Consider the following 23,589-nt stretch of genomic DNA (forward strand, 5'->3'; position numbering starts at 1 on the left):
CAATTAAATCTAAACACACATAATCAGAAATGTTTGTGGGAAAATCACAAACTGAAGATTCGGATCACAGGGAAGGACAGAAACAAAGAAACATACAAGCTCAAGGTCCCGATCGTGTCCCTGTGGGTGTGAGGTGCACTGATTAAAAATCCACTGGATTTCAGCTCGGAGCTTTGTAGTCTCCTCTCCTGGTGGGAGGCCCTGCCCCTGTGTGTGGTGGAGAATCTTAACACCCTGAGTGTCCACACACCATGTAGGAAATCATGAGCGCCAGGGGGGAAGGTAGAGGTCCGACTCCATGGAGCTGCTCTCGCGTTCACTGATCCCACTGAAAGTGAACTCACCACCTCACCCACGAATAATTGAGGACAAGGGCAAATCAAAAACATTAGCAGCACCTTAGAGAGCACAAGCAGTGAGTAGTTTCTGCTCCGACACCTGACGAGATTACGGAATTCAAGTTTACGTTTCGGGCAGGAAGTCAAGAGCGCTCCGTTCCCCACAACTGTTTCCACGTCTTCTCTTCTCATGTCAAATGATATTACAACTTTTACTTTAGATTCCACTCACAGACTCTTCAGAAAAACCTTGTCAAGCTGTTTACTGCCATCAACACTGAACCGAAAACAAATACACAGCATTCTATTTCTTTTTATTCATGTCAACAGACTGAATTTACAATACAAATGGCGAGTAGGAAACCTGAGCTGATCTCAGACCCTTCTCACAGGAGCCATTTTGACCTGAATTAATTAAGGTCCATTTTGATCAAGCCTCAATAATGGGATTATAATCTGAACAGGAGTGCGTACAAATAAAAAAATAGAAAACAATTACCTGACAATCTATTAACTTTCTACTTTAACGTGGAAACAACAAGACGCAAGAGATGATGACAGAGATGAGAACGAGCTAAAGTCTCATGTGGCACAAATCTGGAATTTTCCTGTTAGACACCGAAGACCTGTCCCGTCTTCACCTGCGTACACGCCCCCTGGAGCATCCGAGAGATGCTGTGGATCCAAGTGTTGGGCAGCGAGTCCCACGGACAGAAAATATCTGACACTCAAGCTCTAATGTGGGAGTGGAACAACCTCCCACAGCCCAGTGTTGACACGCGGCTGTGAGAATAAGGAACACAGTGAGTGGGTGAAAATCCAAACCTTGACCCTCTTCAGCTGCGTTCACTTGAACTCTGTAAACAAACCGCAGGTTTATCATCATGCATAAGACGATGAGGAATCTGCCGTAAGTAATGCCGCTTGTATATTTCTGTTCAGATTACTCAGCACACAGGCAGTGCTCTGTTGCACTTTCTGCTCCGTCACAATTTGCCAGGTCTAACTTTCATCCCTTTCTGCACAGGCAGAAAACTGAAACCCCCGTGGCTGCGGAGCTGGAAAGGTTAGAGGATCTGGCTCATGAAGGGAAAGTCACAGACTTTAATCACCGACCTGGCAGGAAGAAGACAATTAACACTGTGCCCTTGAATATGACATTTTCCATGTTGGACTAAACTGAACAAAACGACTGAGAACCACTGGAGCTTTGGTGGAAGAACTTTCTGGACATTTATAAATATTCATTATCTGAAAGACGTTTAAATTATTCACATATTGAGTCCACTGCGTTATTTGTTAGAACGTCTTCAAAACAGCTGGTTGCTGCTTGTTAATGACCAAAAATATGATCATTCTTCGCAGCAGGTGACTCGAACAAAGACAAGGAAAAAGGCTCCGGGCTCTTTCATTCAGTCCAATCAAACAGTGTCCAGCTTCTCAGCAAGAAAAAGGAAAATCATATTTCAAAACTGAGTTTAACAACAGGTGGCAAATGATTTTCCCACTCACTGCCACACTGCACCAGTAGAAGAAAACCACAACACAGAGACGACGGCACGCACCTCTGTACTCATGCTGCTTCCATCCTGACGCCATCTGCTCTTTGTACAAACCAGGTTTTTTATTCAAATCCCATCTTGTGCATTTAGTTCGCTGTTACTGCAGTGACTAAATTATACATAAAGATCAGTGTGTGTGTGTGTGTGTGTGTGTGAGTGTGTGAGTAGGTCAGTGACACGTGATCATTTCAGCTGCAGTCCCACTTCTTTATTGTTTCACAGGAAACCTTTACAAAGAATCACCTGTTGAGACGTTTCCGCGCCGACGAGCAGCATCTCCCTCTGCTTTCTCATTCTATTGATTTCCGAAACAGTTATTCAAATAGATCAGTGTGAAGCTTCTCATCAGCACTTCTAACACTGGCAGAGATTCAGCTCCACACACAAACACGTTTCAGAAGTGGCCCGCTGACAAAGAGCGAACTGAACCCGCTCTTTCTTTTTGAAGGAAAGACTATTAAAGCTCAACCTGCTGTTTATTTATTCTTTCTCAAAGTCCAGTGTTCTCTGCCACAACACGGGAACACGTTCTTAACTAGAATGGTTTTCAGTAGAGTGGATGCGTCTGCCGGGGAAACTAGATCCAGATTGTTATTTAGATCTGCACCAAATTCCTCACAGTCAGAAATATCAGTCCCCCAACATGAATTATTCCCTGAGGAACCAAGGAAAATGTTGAAATCTTGCAACGTTAAAGACAAAAACAAAAATTTTAAATTTCCCGGGGCATCTCATGTGATGATATTCATTAGAAATCATGACACTGCTCCACACAGCTGCCTGTTCTCTTCACCACCGTGTCAGCTGTTGTGTTCGATTCTGGTTGTAGTTTGTGTTGCAGTTTGTTTTATGCTCAGCTCAACACTTTTATAAATATGCAGAAGATTTGCTGATGCATATTTCACAACATTTGCTTCTGTTGAGCAACAAGAAATTCACACAGACGTAAAGACGACGGCACAGACGTTTGAAATAGTTATGAAGGATGTTTCAGTCTGTGCGAGACGTTTCATAATACAACACAAAGTGGATTAAAAAATCATTTTAATCACATTTAACTTCAACTTCAACTGCACCTCTGATCTGAATGTGTATCATCACTGTTGTCATGGTTTTTCTTTTATGCATCATATGAAGAATTAATTAGGACAGATAGTTTTTCTCAATATTGCAGGATCGGACAAATTATCCCAGCGAATGGATTTGCAGTTCTTTTTTAATTTTTACAGACAAATCTTGTGATGTCTGCAGAGTGAGGAGAATTGGAGCAAAGAAATAAATATGACTTGCGAAACAGCATGACGTTACCGACTTACTTATGATAGCTGATAATGAGCGCCCCCTGCTGGTTAAAGAAACTTCTGGACTGTATATTTTGAACTCCAGCAGTCATTACAGTTTGAATATGAACTTTTGCGTTTTACGTTCGACCATCAAATAAAAAGTCAGATCCCTCATATGCAGTTTTTACAGCAATATTATCAATATATTCACATGAGGTGAGAGGTTTCTCAGCTGTGACCTTTGGATTTGTCTGAATCCCTGAAAGCTTCACGGCCGCTGTTCCATAACTGACCCTGATTTATGTTCCAGGAAAAACCAGGTTAAGTGGGAGAAAGTTTCAGAAACACTCCGGCACGAGAGGAGACGCAGGTTTTCTCTCTCCTCTCTCTCTCTGCTATCTCGTCCACCTCATTACCTGAGTCATTACGTTGCTCGTCAGACACCGTATCTCTGTTGCATCTTAAAGTTTCGCCATCGGCTTTATCGTCCTCCTGCGGTGTTCAATGTCAGCTACGGTCTTTAATACCAATCTCTCTTCTCACGCGTTTGCATTTACCTACAAGACATTGCGTCGGATCCAATTATCCCTCGTGGCGGTTTATCGTGAGAGAGGAACAGCTGGCAGTTTTACAGTTTAAAGAAATGCTCCAGCTCCAGTATGTAGAGGTTTTGTTGAATTATGCCCAGGACTCCTCCAGACGCCTCAGAAGCAGAATCCCACAACTGCAGAAAATCATATGATATATAACGTAAGTCGTCTGCTGGATTCTGAAAGCACCATCCAGACTCTGTTATTGTAAAAATGGAGCTATATCAATTTCAGATGCATTAAGTGAACGTATTACACCCAGGACATTTAAATGTGGTGTTGAGAAGAATAAACGCTGAGCACAGAAGGAAAATGTTCATTAATCTAAAGGGTTGATTTTAAAAAGTGGGTTTAAGAGAAAACACACAGATAGAATTCAGTCAGGAACTAATGTCAGAGCCAATCAGATGCAGGTTGAAGGTGAATTATACAAACAGCCACGATCTTTGGGTTCACGGAGTAAAAAGCAAATCGCTGGAGAAAAACAAATGGTGATACTTGAACATGATTATAATCTTGTTCTCTCTCTTCTTGTCTCATCTTCATCACTGCCATCATCAACATCTTCATCTGAGTCCTCTCTTTCTTTATCATCTTCTTTATTATTTAGTTTTATTGTTCTCATCTTCTTCACCTTCTTCATCATCTTGTCTTTATAAACATCTTTTTCTTCAGTGTCATCTTCTTCGTCATCATCAGTGGAAGGGTTGTTGCTCGTCATCATCACCACTTTCGTTCATACCTTCATCACCTTCTTTGTCACCGACACCTTCATGAGTGTACTCTTTCTTTGTCATCATCTTCACCATCATCTTCTTTATCATCATCATCTTCATCCTGTTGTCCTTCATCATCATTCATCATCTCCATGAGTCGTCTTCTTCTCCTTCTTCTTCTTCATTATCATCATTCTCTCATCTTTTTTTCATTATCATCTTCATTATCATTAACATCATCAAATTCGTTTTCAATCTTCTTCTGCATCGTTATAATCTTCTTCACCATCATCACCATTAACACCATCATCTTCATCATCTGTCCTCTGGCTTGAATTTAAAGTAATAACAATTTCTTCCATCCTTTCATCTCACTTTGAAGCCAGTGGTTTCTCTTCCCTCCTTCCCCAGGCAGTCGGACCCTCCTGAGACTCTCACACCTTGCTCAGGGAACACCAGTGTTTTATTCGGTCCAGCGTAGGAACCTCCATGTGTGACAGGAAGCGCTGACCTTAGCAGAGTTTGACAGATTTCAGAACAAACTACAAGTCATCTAAGGTGATGACAGGGCCATGTGATGAATGAGGGTGTGTTTAGTGAGCCAGGGCTCCAGTGGGGCACGGCCTTGAGCAAATATCAATGCGTCACAAACGCAGATGGATGGACTTCGGGCCTCTGTCAGTTTTATCACTTAACTACTTGTCCCAGGGTTAATAAATCTGGATTCCTGACTGACGGCTCCACGTTTGCTCTGATTGCCGCTGCTGCTGCCTTAATTTAGCCCTGACTTCATCAGGTCACGTGCACGGCTTCTTCTTCTCCGTGAGCAAAAATGTTCATAAATGACACTAAAGAAGAAATATGAGAGGGGCTTTCTCCTCAGCCTCCTTTCACTTCTCTCTCATCACCGCTGTCACAAACCCCAGTTTCTCATGAATCATAAACGACGGTGGAATTTTCCAGGGAAATGCATAATTCATCCAGACTAATGAGATTAAATGCACGTTTGTTTCTCTCTAAACATCCAGCTCATTGAAAATGACCAAACTCTGATATTTGGGCTGAAATTGGCATCACAGACAAATTTCAGCTCCATTGCCAGAATTCTTCATGTTTTATGCTTTTTTTTAACCAAAATTAGTTTTCAAATGTTGATTCTTCTCAGTGGAGAGGATTCATTTCAAAATAATAAAGAGCCGGCTCAGTGTTCGCTCTCTGCGTGAACTTGAGAAGAAAACGACAGAGTTTCTAAAGCTCTCAGACAAACTGGCACAAATTCAGACTTATCCAGACACGATGCAGGGGAAGAAGCTTCTACAGGTCATGAGATTTACATGTGTGGTCTATCTGGACATAAACCATTAAATCCTCCTCCACAGTGTGGAACACATCAGACATGATCGATGAAACGGAGAGAGAGCTTTGGGCTGTTTTTACACCTTTAAGTCCAAACAAAGCTTATTGTGTTTGTTCCTTTCTTTACATTTAATCAGGTTCATTTCATTAATTTTGTTGCAGCTTCATCACAAACTTCAGCAGCGGTATGAATGTGCCAAATGAAGGTCCTGATTGTCGGAGGTGCTTCTTTTTCTTCTTCTTTCATTTGATGCCATCTCATCTGGTCCAAATTTCCAAACCATCCAAAAATGTGTTTTCACTCTGCAAACAAGCCGAACCACGGTTCACTTTGAGATCACCTCTTTTTGTCGGACTAAAACCTTTCTCACCTGATGTTTTCTATTCAGACTGAACTGAAAAGTTCTGCAGGTCTGGACCAAACAAGTTAGATGTGAAAGTGAGATTAACTTGAAGACCTCAAGAAGACGACTAACATGCCACAGTAAAGTTTGAAAGGAAGAGGAGCCTGACATTAAAACACTCAGTTCACAGAAGATCTGAACCAAAGCATCGTAAAACCTTTGATGAAACCTGACGGGACTGATTCCTCCTTTGACACTTAATTAGTTAAGAAGCTTAAATCATTATTTTCTGAAATTACAGTACAAACATTTTCAATAGTGATCGTCCTGATCAAAACTTAATCAACACATCAATGTTTTCAGGCCCTGTATACATTTGTGTAGTTGTTGAGTATTAAAAAAAACAGAAAAGTATATTGTTTTTATAAAGAAAATACTTCCATCATTAATTCTTTTATTAAATAACACTTCAGCACAGTATCAACATCAGACAACAAACCAGTCTTCTAAACACTTTGGAACAAAAACCCTCTGAGTAGATTCAGCATCTACTGACAAATTAGAGCACCTCTCTCCCGCTGACTGTGAGTGGTGAGTCACTCGTTATCTTCACACACACACACACACACACACAGGGCAGTAGTACTATTTGTTGTTTGGCTGCGATTAAAACAGAAACTCCACTGACTCCAAATCAGCAGAGAGAAGAGTTAATGATCTCATAGGGAACTTATGCAACTGGAGACACAGAGACGTTAACCACACCATCTCTCCTCCCTGCATCTGCTCCACTCTTCCACAACCATGACATCTCCAAACACCGTGTCTGTGCTGCACCTCACTGTGACATGTACGGGTTAAGTTAACGCTCTTCGGGAGTTCGGAAGCCCCCGCAGGCAGCTTCCACGAGACCACATTCTGACAGCGACAGCGTTACAGAGGCCAAGTTTTGTGGCGAGTGAGCACTTGCACTGGTGCCACACGATCGGCTTGTTGAATAATTCAGCCTGGTGCCACCGAAAGATGAATGAATAACATGCCAAGTGGTCTTTTTTTTTCTGCTTTTTGTGCATTTAACACTCCTAACCGTCCCCCAGTCCCCTGCAAAGTAAGCTGCACGAATAACACATGCATTGAAAGACACACAAAAAGCTTAAAATGCATTGACATGACAGGAAACATGTCCCAACATGGGGCGTGTAATTTATACACAATAAGATGATGAATATTTAGTACTCTGGTTTTTTTGGACTTTTGCTCGTCTGTACTTTCATCCATCCGACTATATCAGGTTGAATGATTGCATGAATAAGCAGGTGTACAAGTGTTCCTGAAGGACTTATTGACATTTGCAAAGTGCGGATTTGTCCACACAATCATACGTTTCTCTAAGGATGAATATTCCTGGATTTGCTAAATATTCTGCTGCCGCCCACGAAGCAGCATTATTGTCCGTTTCCACGTGTAATTTGATGCTGGTCCTGATCCAGTCATAATTTCTTCAGCATTTTCTTTTATTAAATTGTCTGAGTGCTTCTATGCTCTCATCCAGCTCCACCTCCACATGATCTAATGTGCAATGACATCTCTTTTTCTTTCTTGAGGAGAGAAACGCTGGTGTTCAGACCCGTCACAGGAACGACCTCTCCACCCACAACGAGTATGCTGCTGCTTCAGTGCCGAGCAGGGAGCTTGTGACCAGCCAAAGAAACATGTGCCCTCGCCCTAATGTTCTTATGTCCTCTGGTCATTTTGACTAATAGCTGGAGAGAGCCCTTCTACCTGTGGCATCTGCACTAAAACAAAGTCAAATAACATGTGGAGGGCGGCCTGGGCACGTAAGTGGATGATGCACTGTTGGTTTGCTCTCTGAGAGCAACAGAAAAAGGTTTCAAGCACCACTCATTGATTTGAGAGAGACAGCAGCATTTTCTTTTCTTTTGGTTATGGTCTCTGGCTTTCTGCTGAGTCCAAACCATTTCCTTCAGGGTCAACAAATCTTTATCTCCCTTATTCTACTCTTTCCAAGCCTTTAATGCTGGTGCGTGTCTCCAGCAGCTGTTGTCTGTGGAGGGAAATATAGACGTGCTGTGGTAATGTACCATTTATCAGTTCCCTCTGTGCTCAGACCGAATCCCTTAGTGGTGTTTGATTCTCTCAAATGTTAAATAAATTTGCCCACAGATGTTGATTCAATGGCTCCTGCAGCCCCAAAGGAAGAGAGGTATAATGGATGGATGTTGATCCAAAATACAATTTAATGCAACATCAGTCTCATGCTACATCAACATGTATCCTCAAACAGCCACTTTATTGAGCTGTGTTAGCTGCATCTCAACAGCTCCTACGTGTTTGAATTACTGTTGTGCGTCTCATGATGTGACCTGTGGCACCTGACTTCATTGACGAGTGCATCTCATGTTCAAGACGTGACACTTGAAATAAACTGTGATTCGCTGGAACATTTGTTTGTGGGAAAGGCAAAATGCATCATGGGAAAGGAATTGTTAGCGCTCTTAGCCTGCGAAAAGTTTTAGTTGCGTTTCAGAGGACGGCAGACGATCTTAGCGACGGGAGCGATAATGAAGCAGAGAATGATGAAAATAATAATGAGGAGGGTTTATACACTGACAGAGTTCCTGTGGGCCAAGGCTCAGTCGGTAAGAATACATGTTTGTTTGTTTTTTTAAAAATACTGCAAAGTTTAGGGTAACAACAATTATTTACAATGAAAGTCAAATGATTAAACTTCATTGTTTGGCTGAGAAATTACAGTTTTTGTAAACGTTGGCAGTTCCGACAGCTCCTCAGGAAACCCTCAGGTTTCTAAGGGGTAATTTACAAACAATAATTGGGTTTTAATTGTTTTTATGCCTCAGGTCTTCAAGCTCGGGATGAAGCTCATGTTGAAATAGTATCTGCCTCGTTCTTGGAAACGTTTGCACATTTTATCAATGTCTGCAGAGCCCTGCAATATGTGTAATATACACACGCTTTAAATCCACACAACGGACTGAATCTCTTCTGGTTCTGTGTGTGAGTCCTCCTCTGACCAACGCACCAGAAAAGACTAAACAAGGCGCAGCTCAACCCAAGCCTATAATTCTGATTTTACACGTATAGTTATACAACTGTGCAAAATCACAAAGCAATCATCAGAGAAATTAAAGACAATGAATTAAAACTGGAATGATAAAGGAGGTTAACATGAAGAATAAAGAAAATCAAGTCAGCAAAGACGATGAGCAGAGACGGGCACAGTTCTTCTCCTGCAGCCTGTGCAGCTCCACTGAGCAGCTGAGCCTCTGAGTGCCTTGCTCAAAGGCAACTTCCTAATAAGCCTTTAATTAATTTTCTCCACCCACATGCATCCTGCACCTGTCTCATGTGGTTTAAGGAAATCATATAGAATATGAACACAAATCCATGAAAATATGTTTCTCATAAATCTCTTCTGCATAGAACTTAACACCTGCACCTTTTCCTGCAGTTGAAGATAAGTGAGCCACACTTTTTCAAAACATTAGATATGAATGGAAACTGAACCGCAGCAGTTCTACAACTCGGATCTCTGCTGGCGCCCAAAATAAAAAAAAAATCTCACAGCACTCACCTCCTCCCGTCGCCCCGCAGAAGCAGAGAAGAACCAGGACGAGCTGTGTGATAATTCCTCGCACTTTTTTACTCCAGAGATCCATGATGAAGTTGAAGGATGCCGCAGAAAAGCCCGTCAAGTGATGGAGAGAGACCGGCTGCCTCTCCTCTCCTCTCTGCTCCTCCTCCTCCTCTTTTCTCCTCCACACTCTCACACTTCCCTGATGAATTTTTCACTTCTGGGTGCACGGCGCTCAGCAGCATCTGCCTGGCTCCACGGCAATGACAGTGGAGGCACGAGGCTGCTTTCTGTTTGGCTGCTCTCTGCAGAGTGGAAGAGGGAGAGGGAGGAAGGGAGGGAGAGAGTGAGGGAGAGAGAGAGAGAGTGAGGGAGGGGAGCTTTCGCTACTGTCTCTGCTCCAGTGAAAGGTACTTTAGTCATTAAACGCACTTGATCCTTCAGCAGAAAACCCACTGCAGGCGACACTGCTCTGTCCCCACAATGTTTGAGAACAGACTCATCTCAGGTCCCATTAGACTCCAGGCTGTGACTTAGTGTCTCTGTCATCGTGAAACCCGGCAGTTCAGGTCTGCCGCTCACAGAAAGGATCCCCAGCACCACGGCTTATAGTCACAGCAAATCAATTGAATGCAGCCTCACCGAGAGGAAACAGGAATTAAAGTGACTATTCAAAATGTAATTATAGATTCTTTACTCTGTACTGTTGTTAGATTTCGTCTTATTGATTATTTCACTGATTTAGAACAGAATTAACAAGATTTTCATTCCTTCCTTCCTTCCTCGGGGAAGAAATGTGACGTCAATGCTCAAATTTTCTTTATTTGACTATAAGTGCAAATGAAATTAGAATCTATTATTCAAGACCTGAGCAGTAAGCAGAATAAAGCATTGGGGCAGTGATCTGGAATTTGATCTGCCCCTGCCCTGTCAGTGTATTTAAAAAAAATAAATTAGTCCACGAATAACAAAAGTAACAATAGAAATAACTAATAATAACTTTCAAAATATGTATAAAGTGATGTGAGGCTGTAGAGCTGACAGTAAACACGAGTTAACTTACTGAATCAGGAATTGTGCTTGGAAGCATAATTGGCCCCTCTGTGTAAACTGTGGCACCTTCACAGCCCCTGATTTAGAAAATCCTCCATCACCTCCTGAGGGGAGTATTGAGGCTCCACAGCTCTACTCTTCTTCCAACTTATTTATCTTGTTCCATCAATAAAGTGAACTGCATTCAATAGATAATTAACGTCATCCCACATCAGGGAGCTGATATCTCTGAGTCATCATCAAGTCGTGGTTTAAAAACTAAACTGTAAAATACTTTCATGAAAATTTCAGCTCCCTAAATAAAAATAACAATTATAAATAATGTGTGAGTTCTTGAATTTGTTCTGAAGCTGCGTCTGAAATATACTTGTGCAGTGATGCACCTGCTCAACCAACCAGCCTCCGCAACAAAGCGGAGCGTTGCCTGAATGTTGGATGGGGTCGTCGTCTCTTTTATCGCCAGCTCTTCCCGGGGGATGGATACCCAGCGCTCCCTGCCCAGATGAGATGTGTAATCCCTCCTGTGAGTTTTGGGTCTGCCCTGGAGTCTCCTCCCAGTTCACCTCCAAGCTCTCTGCAGATGTCTGAACTTCTCACCCCGTCTCAAAGGATGAGTCCAGCCAACCCACGGAGAAAACTCATTTTGGCTACTTGTCATCAGGACCTTGTTCTTTCAGACTCTACACCCAGAGCTTGTGACCGTAGGTGAGGTCGCAACGTAGATCGACTGGTTAATCTAAAGTTTTCTTATTTTTCACTGAATCGTTCTGGAACAAGTCCCACATTAAGGCTGACGCTGCACCGACCCACCGGAAATATATAATTCAAGGAATTGTTTAAATGTCCCGGTCAGAGCTGACACTGTCAACTGTGTTTTAATTATTTATCCAACTAACAAAACCCAAAGAAAAGTTTTCTATCAGATTCTACACAGAAAAATAATCCTCAGATGTAAGATGCTGGTATCAGCAAATTGTTGCATTTTTCGCTTTTAAATTTCTGTCAGTGAATTAATTATTTAATAGTCACAGCTCTAATTTCATTGCCACTCCCTGCTGAAGTCTTCCAGCTCCTTGTTTTGGGACTTGACTCTAAAATGCACTTTTGTTCATTGAGTTGAACTTTTATTTAGTTTTTCTCAAAAACGTGTTACTTTTTCCATTAACATTAAAAAACTTACAGCACAAACTGAAATTTGCTAAAACAAAACAAATATTTTGTATTCTAGACAAGTTTGGTATCAAACATCTGGGCATGTTTAGACTTTTGTACAACATAAACCCAAAAGCAGATATAAAGAGAAAAAAAAACTATCTGAATGATGCGTTAGATAAAAAAACTAATGGTGAGACATTCAGAACAAATTAAAAAGCAAGTAAGAAGCCATGAAATGTATTAAACTGCAGACGAAAATGTTTAAACTCAATACTTCAAAAGATAAAAAGTACACACATACATCCTCATACAAAAAAGTAGAGTGAAGAACATGAACTGTATTTGTGTCTGTGTGTTTTATATATTACTCATGTTGTGGGGACCGTACATCTGTTTACTCACCCGACTTATCATTACATTTTGAGGTGAAGACGTGTTCTAAGGTTAAGGGTTAGAGTATTGATTGTATGGTTGAGTTTAGAATCCAACAGATGACAGTACAGTATGCCCACATGCAAACACATGGAAACACAGACTCACATGCAAATAGGTTGAAAGAGGAACCAACAGGCAAAACTCAGGAAATCCATCCAGACCCAGGTAATCTGACGAAACAGGAACTTCAGGGAACGGAACAAAACAAACTGAGACGCAGGTGCAACACATCAGGGTTTGAACAGGTGATCACAGAGGGAAGTGACTGCAAAATAGACCAGGAAGTAATGCAGGAAGTCCAGGAAGTAACACAGGGAACGGATCAGGACAAAAGAAATCTCCTGCCTGTTGATCCTGAGTAAATCAAATGCTTTTTTACATAAATCACATCACACACAACCGCGTCTCCTGGAGTTCAGAGTTGTTTAAATACATAACTGAATCTTGCAGGGGCTGAATATCATTAATAATTTCACTTTTATTGTAAACACCTTGCTTTGGCTCTACTTTGTTCAGTTTTTTTTAAACCAGACTGTTGGTGATGAACTCTTTCAGAACGAAGAATCTGTTTTTTTGCTTTAACATTGTGTGTTTATTCTAATTTGTTGTGCAGCTGTATTTGAGCTCCTCTGCAGCCTCCTGCCAGGCCTCATTTTGTATAACTCATTTTTATTTTGCATACTGAATGAAGCAGCCAATGACTGATGTACTCCCACTTTATATTCACAACACCTGCTGCAGGCTGTGTCGGGCTTTTGGCTCTGGCCAGCGAGCCGGTGGACCAAAACAGAAACGTCCCCTATTTTTTTTTGAGAGATGAGTAGGAATGTTTTAAAGAAGAGGGAAAAAACAAAGATGGAGAATCTGTTCTTCATTGGCTTTACTTCAAATCCCAGTCTGTTTTCTGTTGTGAGAAAAGGGGCGATTCAGTTGATGATCATCGGTTTGCTCTCATGTCACGTAAATCTATGTGATTCTGTGATTTAGCAGCAACGTGCATGAAGCTTCAGTCTCTGAGCAGAGACAACCTGTGCAGCAGTTTCTTATTTATGAGCTCAAATAAACCTTCAAAGCCAAAACCAAGAATTTGGGTAAAAATTTCCACAAGAGACATTTACAGTGCGTGACATACATTCTGTACCTGTAACGTAAACTGAAGAGGAAGTTTACAGTCTGTGGAAACCTGTGATCAGAAATACAACTCTTTTTATTTAGATTTTTAGAGGTGATGCACACTTTCCAACATTTCTGCTCAACCCTCCTACAGTAAAGGTGTTCAGTGCTTGGTCCCCTTGAATATGAAAGAAAGATCTTGGTGCAACATGCAGACTTGACTTGTTTACGAGAGGTCTCTGCACAGCGCAGACATGCTTTGTCTACTCCTCCGCCTGAGGCAGTAACCTCCCACAGAAACAGACTCCTCTCGCAGTTTAAAGCTGGACTGTGTGTTTTTTAACCAGATGCACAGACCTCACCAGAAACAATACGACAAACAGCAGAGCTCCTCTTCATGAAGATTTTTAGTTTATGTGCAGCTTCGCTCATTTCACAGAACTGGCTTTGTCTCATTATCGAAGTTTTTTTTCTCATTGGCCTCAAGAATGAATAAATGTTAGGAAACATTAGTGAAAAGGAGACGTTCACAGTCCTGTTCTCTACCTTTTAAAAAGCCCCTCTTCCAGATTACGGTTGGTATCATAAATTACTGAACTCGGGGGCATCAGAGGAGTTAGCGTGTGATGGACTGCTGCACTTACGTTTTCCATCAGTCCGTCTTGGAAAGTGGGCGAAACAGGGGAAGCACTGGAGAGTTTGAGGTTAGTGGAACAGACAGCAGCAGTGTTGTGGGTGAAGTTGATGAAAACTCTGTGAAACCACTGAAGCAGTGGATGGCAACATGAGCTCCCCGGAGATTTAGGCTGCAGCTGCATTCTATCCAAACCTTGGAATCTGTGCACATCTGCACGTTTATAACATTATGTTGTTTTAATGATCTGGAACATGGTATAACGTGCATAGAGCTTTTACACTTTTAATAGTTTTACAGCTGTTCTTTGTTCATCATGGGTGTGATTTGGTTGTAACATGCACAGTAGCATCTCCCATTGAAAACCAGGTGTGTGGGCAGATTCAGAAGCAGCACGTTGTTATTGTGATTTTATTGCATGTTGTGCATCCATCTACTTGCTCGTTATCTCGATTCTGTGTCTTCATAATCACAGTGAAATCCTGCACATCTGAAATCAGTCAAAAGCACAATTACTTTTCATTGCCTCAAGACAGCAACGGACCGACGATACACCTGAGTGCTCCTTGTTCTGACACACGTCACGAGCAGATGTAGGTTACTGCCCTTTTTCAATTTTAGCGCATCACCGACCAAAGATGCAAACAATATTTGTTTGTGACATGGATGGAAGAAAACACTTGATTCTCTGAGTCTCTGAATAACTCATTGCATGAGTGACTAACCTCCTGTTATCGTGACTGAACATGTGACGGCTTTGCGCTGCTCTCGAGTTTCCCTCCAGACAGATGACAGATGATTTCTCCTCGGTGGTTTTGACCTGGGCGAGCAGCAGGGTGAGTGAACGTGTGTCCTTTGACGTCCTGTGGGCGCTTAGGCAGAGCTTGTCTTTTTGTTTTTTGGACTGTGGGGTATTGACGGGGCCGTGAAGCGTGATATTAGTTGCAGGTCTTCCCTCCAGGACGCCTCAGAGCCCTAACGATCTCGAAGCATCGCTGACCCGACTGCAGGGACTGACAGGAGCCGCTCAGCTGGAAGAAAAGGACGCTGTGGGCTGTGACTCTCCCCCATTAGACAACAGGGGAGAGTCAGAGGGTAGATGTGCTGTCAGAACACAGATTAACAAAAGGGGGCGAAGTACTTACCATGCACACAGATCTCTTAATGCTAGAGAACGAAATAAGTTAAAAGTTTAAGATTTAGAGTCAAATTATGATTAAAGTGTTGTGTCAGCTTCATGGAAACCAATTCACAACTAAAGCCTTTCTTCAAAATGTAAAATGTGGCTCCTACAGCTCAGATAACAGGGAGTTGGTTCAGAACATTATATTGTTTGAAGGGAAACCTGCATGGTGCGGTTTCCAGCCCCGTCGCCTCACAGCAGGAAGGTTCCCGGTTTGAATCCTGGTTCTGTTGGCGTCTTTCTGTGTGGAGTTTGCACGTTTGCCCCTTGTTGGCTCCTCTGGCTTCCTCCCACGTTCTGAAGAAATGCAGATTTAGAATCGAAGATACTAAATTGACCATCATCCAGGATGTACCCGTCTCGTCCGGTCTGCCGGGATTGACTCCAGCTAACCACACGACCTTCAGGAGGTCTCAGGACGCATTTTTAAGTCCGAACCCGACCTGAATCTGATGTTTTCCCGGATCACACACGCAGTGAACAAATCAAGTGGATTGCCCAGAGCCAACATGATCCAACCAGACCCAAATTTAATTTCAAAATCTTTTCCCAGCCCTGGCTCAACCTGTCGGGTCTCAACAGTCTTGGTTTTGGTTTTCAGTCGTTCAGGTATCAGTTTTTTATTCGACCTTTACTTTTAGATTAGACCTCGGGTGGATCAGGACTGAATTATTCTAGTGTATTGTTATTATTTGGTCAGGAAAATGAAAACTCTTCTGTCGTCCTTTTGAATATGTTCACTTGTATTTACATGTAAATTTAACATCTTTATAAATAGAAATAGAATAAATTCTATGGAAACTGATAATATAGCTGGAAAGATTTTAAATTTGAGTTCAAACAACTTCAACAATGTAAAAATAAAAAAGGCTGGCATCGCTTTTTTACCTTTCAAATCTTTTTTCTCCCTGATTTGTTTTTGCACAAATCAAAACCTAGAGAAAATGTGCAGACAAAATATCTGAGAAAGTATTTTTGGTAAACATGAGATGGATTTTTCTGTTTCTTGCCACAGTGACGGATTTACTTTGCATTTTAAAGCCATTTTGAAATCAGTTTTTTTCAAAAAGTGAAACAAACTTTCAGACACTTATTCAGTATTTTCTATTTTATGTGTTTATTCCGGCTGCATCTTAAACACTGTCTACACTCTGCCGTGGTGTTTCAGTGCCGTAGGTCATTTCCATACTTTGAATATAAATCACTCTCTCTGTTAACAACATTTCAGTTGATGTGTAAATCAGTCAGGGCCGTGACCTCTGACCTCTGCAGTGGCTTTATTCTGTGTGTAATCATTCTCTAAATTTGACCCGTCACAGATTTCTTTCTTTCCTCGTCGTCAGGTGCAGCCGTCCCGTAAATATCCCCACGTCTCTGACTGTTTGTTCATTTCTCTGTGCATGCATCACTGTATTTATGGAGGCTGTAAAAACCTCTGTGTGCGGTTGCTCTGCAGATTTCTCCAAACAGCATGTATCTGTGCCGCCTGGCTCCGGACGCTGTGATCAGGAACAGGGGGAATTTATAACGGAGGCAGCGATAACCTCTGCTCTCCAGCCTCCTCACCATCCATATCCAGGCTAACGACTCTCTCCCTCCGTCTGCCTCAGTCCTTCATCCTCACTTTCTCTGTGATTCGGCTGTTTCCCCGTCGCCCTGCTTGTCTGCCAACATCTGTTTCCCCTTCAGCCCGTCTCCCGCTGACAAGAGAAGCGTTTACCTGAGCAAACTGATTTCCTTCTTTCCTGAAGTTTAAAGTAGAGCTAAGCTTTTTTTCTTAAAACCTTAATTTGCAAGTCATGATGTTTTGCTGTGAATTTTTTGCAGATAAATTGGGCCATTGATCCAATCAGAGCAGAGAGGTATCATTAGACCCCGCCTCCTGCAGCAGCAGCATTCAGAGGAGGCTGAGATGAGGCCGTTAATTAATATGAGACAGTGTTTTCACTAAATATACATGAACATTGGATTCAGGGATTATTGGACACTATTATTGGAGACTTCACTTCACAGAAAATCAGAGAAGAGATGAAAAGTGTGATTCCCAGAAGAAAACTGGCATGAGGACGACATGTCTTTCCTTCTTCTTGTCTCATTCCTAAAAGAACCTTTTTAAATCCCAGTCAAGACAATAAAATTGATCAGCTCTCCTCCCTTCATGAAACAAATGTGAAGCTCTCAGTTGTTACTCAATCATTTGATTTTCTAAAAGCTGCACATCATCTCGAAGCGCATCGCTTCCTCCAAACCTGAACACACACGGGATCTGAATCCGTCCTCTGCAACAAGATCCATCTCAATCACTGAGGATGTTCCCGTTTAATCACCAGGCTGTTTCACATACCTGCTGCTGGCAGTTTATTGTGGTAAACCAGCCGAGTATGGAGGTGACAAATTAATGCAGAGCCTAACAACTGTAGAGGATGGTAATGGAGCTCTTTGTGCATCAGCGGCTTCAGGTTCACGGGGTTAATGGCGTATTACTCGTACTGGCAAGTAGTCGGCTGCAGAGGGCTGAGAACAGCGCAGACAGGAGTGAAGAGAATAATGAAGAGATGGAGAGAACCGAGGAGAATTTTGAAAGCGGAAGAGAGGAGAGCAGAACTTTTTTTTACCTCAAACAGAAGCTTCTGAAGGAGTTTGATGGTTCTTGGACTTAGTGAAACGTCTGTTCCTGCTCAATGTGGCGTTGTTGAGCGAGTACCATCTCCTACGAGAAGTGTTGACACTGAAGTCCAGCGAGTTGAAGAGTAACGCTGAACAGTGGATCAGTTAAAAAGACTTGGAAGTTATTAAAAACCAGAGTTTACCTCCAATATTCAGCAGGAAACTTTTAAAATATGAAGAATTCAAAAGCTACATTTGTTTTTCCTTCCTCAGTGTTATTCCCCACGTTAATAGTCTCTAAATGAAAAGTCCCTGCACCAAACAGCGAAGTGAATACATTAGTATTTGAATGACAGTCACTTTAATTGGCTTTCCAGCTTTTTGACGAACTTGCGAGAAGTCGCCCGCAGCCTCACGCTGCAGCGCACAGACTCCACATTATTCATATCCAGTCATATCATCACTTCACCACATGAAGGGAAACAGTTTCGTCACAACCAGCGAGTATCGGCAGAGCTGTTAGCAGCATTGATGTTCAGGTTGTCTGTTAATGCTCCTGATCCACCTCAAGGCCGGGAGACGTCTCTGTGTTGGACAGATTATGAAAATACTTAAACACAAGATACAGCGAAGAGAGATCGACAAAGTCTCACCATCATTTCCATGGAGAAATGAAATGGACCAACAACAGCTCATACTCACAGATATTCCTTAATATGACTTATTTCATCCATGCACACCCGATGTCACAACATTAGAGGAAGTGATCAAATATTTCTGGATCCACCGCATTGTTCAGGTCTGCTTCTGATCTTATAATGTCTCATTTCCTGTTTCATTTCTCATCTAGCCTTGTGTCAGTTTCAGTGTCTCCCCACACCGACTCTAATGTTTCTCACCTGAGTCTCCAGGATGCTCCAATAGTCTGTTTTGCTTTGGAACCTTCCTGAGTGACTGAAATGACCCATACGTATTTCAGCAGCCTGTTCGGATTCTCTAAAGGATCAGGAAAGAAGCTTCAGTGGTTCTTAACTTATCTCCTTTAGCATGGGAACCATCAGACCTACCCTTGTGAAAGGAAAGGAGAAAATCCCGCCCCACAATTCTTTGGGGCAGCAACATTAAAAGTGAAGAAACCTCAAAGTCTCACCTGGACACACGCACGTAAAATATAACAAGCAGAACAGCTGTTTTGTTTTCCTGACATGATCCAGAACTGATGGGAATCAGTGTATCGTCTGATTTCTCCTCTGTCTCATCTGTTCAGTGAAAAACAAGCTGATTGAATTTCTTCCCTGTTTAATTTATTTTCATTTTCAATTAAATCTGTTCTGTAACTGATTATAAAGTTTTCCCTCAGTTTGAACTGAAATACATGTGGCTGCATGAATTTACTGAAGCTAAACAATGAGAGAACCAAGATTAGTTTTATTAAACTGTTAATGTCATCTGTGACGGTAAAACTGATAATCCTGGATTAAAATTGAGCGACAGATTAATATGTTTCTCAGGACGACTGCACAAAGATTAATTTAGCAGTTTCAGTTTGTTTCCTTTCTCCAGACCAAAGAATAAAAATAAAAACCCAGTAATCCAGGCAGAGCACAGATTTAAACACCAACACACTCAATTAGTGTGACTGTGTGCGACTGTACCACAGCGTTTCACTTGACATTGTCTTTCCGATGCGTTCGCCGCTCACTGTTGCACTGAAGGTCGCCGTGCACACGGACAATTTTTCATCTGTGCTGAAATTAATTTCAGCCGCCCGACTCTATCTCTGTCTCTCTGCGTCTGTTCGGAGGAAGAAGACGATAAATCAGATAACTTAACGTTTCCCTCTGTCTGCAGGGGCACAGAGGTCTGCAGAAGACGAGCCAGAATAAAAACTTTATTTTTGCTGAAGTGAGAAAATGACAGATTTTATTGCCGTGCCATTTTCTGTGACCTGTAAACTAAAGTGCAGCGCCACAGCTCTGAGTGGTTGGATTGTTTTGTTAATTAGTTTTTGGTGTTAGGATCCAGCTTATGGTCTGAAAACTTAGATAAACTTACAAAGTACAGACAAATGACATTTTCCGTCCATAAACTTTACGAATAAGATCTGAGCCATAGCTATGTGGAGTTTTTTTTTACATATATATATATATATATTTGATGAGTTGACTTATTGTGATTTATATAGATGTTATAGATGCACTCTTATTTAGCTGATATAAATTGTGTGTCATGAATGTATATATGTATGTTTAAGTATAACTTTATTTAATCGAAGTTATTTGATTTATTCACTTACTCAACCTGAAAGAAAACGCTTCTTTAAATGTGACCAACAACAACATGAGCTTGAAACAGATAATTGATGGATGGATTTTGAAATGATTAACAACCTTTGCACACTTTTCCTTCTACTAAGTTCTAGGCAGAAGCTGCAACAACTTTTTAACAACCAGCTCAGGGTGTTGGAGGTGTTCTTCAAAGTGTAACTGAAGTTTTGAGGTGGTGGGTTCGGTCCTTATTAGACTCCCTGAAGTTTGAGCTTCAACTCTCGAAGACTCAGCTCCTTGGTGTCTGACCAAAGGCCCAGGAGTTATAGAGAACTATTCTGAAGCTAGAAACCGTGGGTTCGATGCTCTGTGAAAAGTCCAGTCCAGCGTCAATGTTTGTGTTCATGTTCACAGAAAGTTCCTTTAGGGTCCCACTGTAACTGGAAATACCTCATGAAGAGATAACTTGGAGTTCCTTCTATGATTTCTTCACATCTTTTAACTTTATCTTCCAAAAACCAACACGCACTTGAAACGTTAAAGAAGAGAGAAACACAAACGGTGCCAACAATAAAGTCTTAAGTCGAACAAAGTGTCGACGAAGCTCGGGCGGATGAATACGCTGCCTTTGGTCCAGTCCGTGCAGCGAGCAGCCAGTTCTAATGCCTCCTTGCACCTTTGTGAATGTGTCATCCGTTGTTTTTCAGTTTGACTCTTGTGAGCAATGATAAGGCTAAATGGAAAAGGAAAGGTTGGACCTGCTCCAGGCTTTTAAAAATGATTTTTCCCTCTTGTTGTCCTTCACTGTGGAAGGTCTCACACACTCTGAACATTTGTGGCTCTTCAATACATCACAATGGCGTTTTGGATCTTTACGTCTTCACATCATGAATACTGTGCTTCTTGTTAATATCATCCATCCATCATCGATTCTGCTTATCTTACGTAAAATACCTCTTTAACTGGACTTATCCTAAACTATGCAGAGGGCTTGAACAAATCCAACGTACTAAATAACTCAAATATTATTTCATAAATCTTATGATATTCTCACATTAAAAAAATTATAGGTGTATGTAAATTAGGTTTTGGGGATTTTTCTTGACTTGTGATCAGAAAAACTACATTTTCTTCAAAGCATTTCTTCTTTTTTTTTTTTGCTTTCAGAGTTGAGCTGCTCCGCGCGGCCATTTGGCATTCCTTTGATGACTGACGAAACACGAACCGTGTCATTTTGGCCGTGCTGCACAATCAAAGCCGATCCAAGAGCTTTGATTACATTTTAAAAACGAAAATTACAGTTTGTGTCAGGCAGACCGAGGAGTTTGGCCTTGTCGTGATTCAGCTTCTTTTGTTTGCTCAAAGGAATGTGTGATTAAGTTTACCTGTCATCAGCTCAGCACACAAACACACACACACGCACACACACACATTATCAATCAGTAGTCAGAGCAGCAAGCTGTGCTGCTCTGTTAGTGGACTATGAAATGGAAGTTAACTGATTCATATCATGAAATATTGTGACAAAGGCCAAGCATGAGAGAACTGCACTGTGACAACTACAGCTTTAATTTTTTTGTTATAAGTAACAATTGCTTGTTCTCTGAAGTAGAAGCTGTTCTCGGTTTAACTTTTATCTGGTTGAGAAAGTTAAGTTAAGCTAACTTGTGTTTGTCGGATTCAGGTTTGAATTTTCTAAGTATCTAAGTTTCAGGGTTGTGAATTGGTTGTGATTGGACAATGAGACAATCAGTGTCTCTGTCAGTCGTTGAGGACGCACTGATTTTCTCACTGGCCAATCACAACCCCTCCAACAACCCCCCGTCGGGACCCTCGGATGAGTCCAAACCTGGATTTCTGCAGTTCCACCCTTCATGGGGAGTTGATTTAGGGCAGACATTGAGATTTGACAATAAAAAGAGAGCTCTAATAAAATGTGGAAAAAGGAAAATTCGCTTATTTGCTTAAATCTAAATTTGAGTAAAAAAAAGTTGGAATAATGGAAATTTATATTTTGCTCACACTCATAAAAAGTTAACCTTGGTAAAAGTTTGATGAACCCAAAACTTAAGAAATAAAAAGTTTATTTGACTAATTCAAAGTCGTTGTTGCCTTGAAGTTTTTATCAAACAGTGTGTGCTGAATCACAAAGCTGCAACTGCTCAGTGGAAACTCTGCCTGACGCTCCCATGTGCTTTGTTTCTGCTCTATTTTCCTGCATATTTTAATCTGTGATAGGAAAAGAGATGAGAGTAATTTAACAGCAGCAGCCGAACCCAGGACGAGTTTTACATGAAAACATTAAATAATATGACGAGCTGTTGTGTCGAAGCCTCGAGTTTGACATTAGGTCCGGCACCATCTTGGTTTTCTTGAAACCAGAAGTTACCATATTTGGAGGAGCAGGGGGTGGAGCCTGACGTGTTCTCGTTGACCTCCATAGAAACTGACCTCTTTTAAAACCAGCAGAGTCGCCTTCTGCTGGCCACTGAAGAGAATTCCGATTTCAGGCACTTCCGAATTGGGTCTACGTTAATTTTAATATTCTATGTTTTAAGCCTGTCTTTCTTCAGGCAGTTAAAAGCTCAAGGTCAGCGAACCGTGTCTTGCTCAGAGGAACTTCAGCAGCGTGTTTGTTTCCCAAAGTACGAGGCTGAAAACAAACCCCCCCCCGCCCCCGCCTGTCCTCTGCAGGACTACAGCTGAATCTGGTCGACTTTCGCGTTTGGTTTTCTTGCTGCTGAATAAATCACTGGATTTCCCCTGTGCATACTGCAGGACTTTCATCATCCTTCAGATCTACAGTAGATTCAAAGCACTCTCACACAGATCAAGTACAGAATAAAGATAAAAGGTGATAAAGCGCTTGTTTCAAGGAAGCCCTGCCTCGCTGTCATCTATTCGGCCATGTATTCTTTTTTATTACTGTATTTTTATGAGTGATAGAAATCACAAATATTAAAGCTATAATATGTAAAACAACTCTTCATAAAAATGTCAAAAAACTTTAACATTAACACCCAAATATTTCTCTTTGGTCAACGTCTATAAATTTTGTTTTACAAGTCCAATCAAAGTGACCTCACTGTCACGTATAGTTCTTCTAAACGTGTCGATATACGTCTATAAAAATGTATTTAATTTGTTTGATTGATGATTTCGCGAGGCAACCGTCAAAGTCACACTTCCAGAGTGAAGCACAGCTCTGACAGACCTGAGAAATATAATCAACATTTAGCATCTTTGTCTTTGCTGTCATTCAATGTTAATGAACTTTAATTAACATACAGATTTAACGATGTGATTCGTGCAGTAGCTCAAAATGTCGTTGCAATCAGCC

General features: G+C 41.5%; 1 protein-coding gene across 2 annotated transcripts in view; it reads right to left on the reverse strand.

Moving 5' to 3' along the window:
- Positions 1-23,589, reverse strand: part of LOC109630990 (contactin-associated protein-like 4) — a 66,991-nt gene that overhangs the window by 38,003 nt on the left and 5,399 nt on the right. The window contains exons 1-2 of one of the 2 annotated variants that reach the window (XM_069538909.1): positions 12,551-12,707; positions 9,803-10,107 (exon numbers count right to left, since the gene is read on the reverse strand). In XM_069538909.1, coding sequence (XP_069395010.1) covers positions 9,803-9,887 — 85 coding nt within the window. In that variant the 5' untranslated portion in view covers positions 9,888-10,107; positions 12,551-12,707. Of the gene's footprint in view, positions 1-9,802; positions 10,108-12,550; positions 12,708-23,589 lie in introns of those variants that run through there. The other variant, XM_069538910.1, reaches the window with a different exon arrangement.

The sequence above is a fragment of the Paralichthys olivaceus genome, chromosome 14 (assembly GCF_024713975.1).
Source record: "Paralichthys olivaceus isolate ysfri-2021 chromosome 14, ASM2471397v2, whole genome shotgun sequence".
NCBI classification, from domain to species: Eukaryota; Metazoa; Chordata; class Actinopteri; order Pleuronectiformes; family Paralichthyidae; genus Paralichthys; species Paralichthys olivaceus.